This window comes from Mastomys coucha, unplaced genomic scaffold (genome assembly GCF_008632895.1).
Source record: "Mastomys coucha isolate ucsf_1 unplaced genomic scaffold, UCSF_Mcou_1 pScaffold22, whole genome shotgun sequence".
NCBI lineage: Eukaryota > Metazoa > Chordata > Mammalia > Rodentia > Muridae > Mastomys > Mastomys coucha.
In genome coordinates, this window is record NW_022196905.1 from 79,249,038 (window position 1) to 79,252,764 (window position 3,727).

At 35.7% G+C, this 3,727-nt stretch overlaps 1 protein-coding gene across 1 annotated transcript in view; it reads right to left on the reverse strand.

The window, feature by feature from the left end:
- The window catches only part of LOC116070578 (transmembrane protease serine 11E), a 45,203-nt gene extending 41,772 nt beyond the window's left edge, over positions 1 to 3,431 (reverse strand). The window contains exon 1 of the mRNA XM_031342010.1: positions 3,373 to 3,431. Coding sequence (XP_031197870.1) covers positions 3,373 to 3,380 — 8 coding nt within the window. The 5' untranslated portion in view covers positions 3,381 to 3,431. The remainder of the gene's footprint in view (positions 1 to 3,372) is intronic.
- Positions 3,432 to 3,727: the final 296 nt, after the last annotated feature.

Below are 3,727 nucleotides of genomic sequence, written 5' to 3' on the forward strand. Positions count from 1 at the left end.
CAAAAAAAAGAAAGAAAGAAAAGAAAAAGAAAAAGAAAAAACTTTTGACATTAGTAAGGTGATTGGTTAATTGTTTAAAGATGTTTAGAAAACCGTATGTGAAAGTAAAATTCTATTCCAGGATTTCCTTCTTAGCACATATGTAGACAATTTCATGTTAGCTTTATATACCACCTGTCTCTTGATATATACATTTATATTATGTATGTGTATGTGTGTGTGTGCACATATATACATACATACATATTGGAAAGCTTTACAGAAAAGCTTCTTTGTCCATTTCTGTAAAGCTTTCCAATGATTGGAGGGTCCTTAGGTTAGCATCTGTGATAAACATTCTGATATAGGTAAAAGGGCCTAGACTTCCAGACTACAAGTACAGAAGCTAGATCTCACAGTAAGCCTGGATCATTTGCACCACAACATCTTATCTTTTAAAAGGAGTGATAACAATCTCTTGGGAGAGAATTACTCAATGGAATACATTTTACAAGATACACAATGTGAATCCACATTGGGCTGAATCCCAATGAAAACTCACTAAAGCTTTTTATATGAGTAGGACTGATCTTAGCTGAAGAGAGGTGAGTGAGTGTTAAACCCTGGGAGCACAGACATGTTGAAACTCTGAACCTATCTGTCGACAAAAAACCCTTTCAATGTCACTACTGACTAATTTCAGGGTGTGGCATAGTTTTACAGTGGTGAAGTTTTTCCTGTAAACAAGCCTATTCTTAAAACAGAAATAAGATCTGTTTCCCTGTTTGACATAAACTACCCAAATATGTCTGTACTCGCCCTCAGTTTCCATACATTCTGAAATTACTATCGCTTCCTTAATCATCACCCGGCTGCATAAATAAGTGCTCATCTCCATGGAAGGGAAAGGTAGCCAGGGAGAGAGCACCACCCATTATGATATAATTATATCAATCTAAATAATTCAAAGGCTGACTTTGTTTTAATAACAACTGTTTCATTTACGCTTTGGTTTTGTTCCAGTCTCACATGTTCCTTTCCTTTTTATGTTTACTGCATTTTGTTTTGTTTTTCTCTCAAACATAAGGGACTTACAAATTTCCTTTGGGCAAATATTTAATGTTTGGGAAAATGTAGTTCAACCCCAAATGTATTAAGGTTTCTGGCATGAGGCTACATAGCTCTATTGTTAATAAGTGCTAATTGATTCTAATCGGTGGGTTACATGGACCACTCTTTGAAAAGTAGTTCATAATGGAAGTATTTTTTGTTTCATTTAAAAATTACTCATTTCACTTTCAGCTATCTAAAAAGCATATTAATTCCTATAAGATTAATCCATTTACTTTTAATTCTCATTATCATCAGTTATTGGTAAACATATTTAAGAAAGTAAAAATATTTAAAGAATACCTTCTCTTCCCACCATACCTCCTCCTACATCCTTACCCTGCTAGGTTTTTCTTTTATTCTCTTCTGTGTACATTTATAAAATCTTTGCATTGATCTTTTCATGCTCAAAGGATAGATAACATAACTATTTAAAGAAAATTGCAGGGTAAAAGGGAAATACTTCACCCAGTCCAAATTATTTTCTTACCCTTACATTTCTTAAATAATGATTCTCATTTAGATGGAACAGGGAGAAGGCTGTCAGAATCTGGCAAAAGATGAAGGTGGGTGTAAAGAAAACTCTCCAGCAGCTTCTTCTATGCTTTCCTAATAATGAGACAAAGCCCTCCAACAGAAATTACCAACATCTGTGAGTTCCTGTTTCTTCAGAGCAATGTGTTGAAACACTTACCCAGCAAAGGTGTATGGTAAGCCGGATCCCTTTCCATCTCAGCCCATTCCCTGGATCCTTCATCCACTAGCTCCCTGTTCCTACATAGTTTGCTCTGTAAGTCATACACTCTTCGGACCAGAAAGATTATTTTTTTATTGTGAGTTGGCTGGGGACTTTTTTGTTTGTTTCCTTGAGAGGTAATCTCCATCCATTCTGAACCAGGACTTTAAAAAACTTAGCACATTTTCTGTTTGAAATTTAGAGATTAATTTTAGAAAAACAATTTCCTGTGACGTCTCCTTCATCACAGCTTCTCTACATGTTTAGAATCAAGGTCGGAATCAGTCAGATCTAACATAGACCAGAGCTGAGAAGCCAGGATGGTGAATGTGATAGAGACGTCTGTGCTATTGTTTGTAGTTAAGTTCTTAAAGTGAAAGAGAGGAAGAAGAAAAGATACCAAAAACATCATGGATTATAAAGAAATGCTTATAAAAGGCAGACATCGATATATTTGTAAAATCTGTAGCTCTTAGTGTCCTCTTTGTGAGACTAGAAGGATACTCAACTTCTCCTAAAATACATGTAGAACTACTAATGAGAAAATTGGGCTTTTTCTTTATGTTCCGATGGCATAGATTTCACTGAAATTTCTATATTTTCTTCTCACAGTATAAATAAAAGTTTCTTATTCATCAAAGTATAAATCAAAGGGGGTTTGCCAATATATCTGAAAAAATAAATTTTAACACAAAACTAAAGAGGATATTTTGATCCCATATTAGGAGATTAAAATGCTGTTACTATTTAGGTTCTAACATTGAAAGAAAACAACAGCCGGAGCTGGGCAATAGTAGTGCACGCCTTTAATCCCAGCACTTGGGAGGCAGAGGCAGGTGGATTTCTGAGTTCGAGGCCAACCGGTCTACAGAGTGAGTTCTAGGACAGCCAGAGAAACCCTGTTTCGAAAAACCAAAATAAAATAAAATAAAATAAAACGAAAAAGAAAAAAAGAAAAAAACAACAACAGATAAGTTTAGTGTGGTCAGGTATATGGGAGTTTGATTGTGTGAGATGCTGAGTCTCTCACCAGCCAGGTAAATGCTTCACTCCTCAACTACTACACTTCCACAGTTGGATTTACTTCTAAAATCTAATTATGACAATTTAGCTATTGAAAGCAGTCATCTAAAATTGCTTCTTATGCTTCCAAAATATTTTATACTTTTAAATTTTAGACTACTTAGAGAAGTAAGCAATTTTAAACCACATGACCTCACATTTACATTTCTTATATATATTTTGTGAAATAAGTATATTGTTTCCATAAGACCAATAAAACCTAAATTAGATAAAACATTGTATTCTTCCCAAAACAAGTAAGTACATCACTGTCTCCTTTATACTTTGGAAAGCTCTTCTGAGCTGGAACAGACAGCAAGAGAAGAAACACTCCTATGGAAGGAACAAGAACCTGCCTGACAGATTGTCCTATAAAAACCCCAAAAGTGATTCTCCATATTAAAAACAGTCAGATGCAGATCCTTGAGTGCCTTAGACCACTGTAGACTTACAAGTTGCCAGGCAGAAAGGAGAGAGGAACTCACCGATACATTGCTGACCGGCAAGTTACGAGTCCGGTGGTGACTGGTCCGTGACTGCGGGTGTTTATCCGCTCACCAGTGGCTTTGGAGGCTAAAGTGAGGTGAAGAAAGAAGTCACTGATGATCCATCGAGAACCAGTCTGACAAGCCTTGGCTAGTGTAGAGGCTGTGTGACTAGTGTGTGACTGAGACACTTTTTATAATAGGCAACAAGAAGAATAAATTATAAGCACTTTCTAGGAGTAAGGACTCAAAAGCTATCATCTAGAGCTACTTTCAAGGTATTAGCAGGATGAAATTTGTAGGATGTTCAGATATTTAAATCTATAAAAAAGCAAAATTAAGAGTTCTGCTTCTC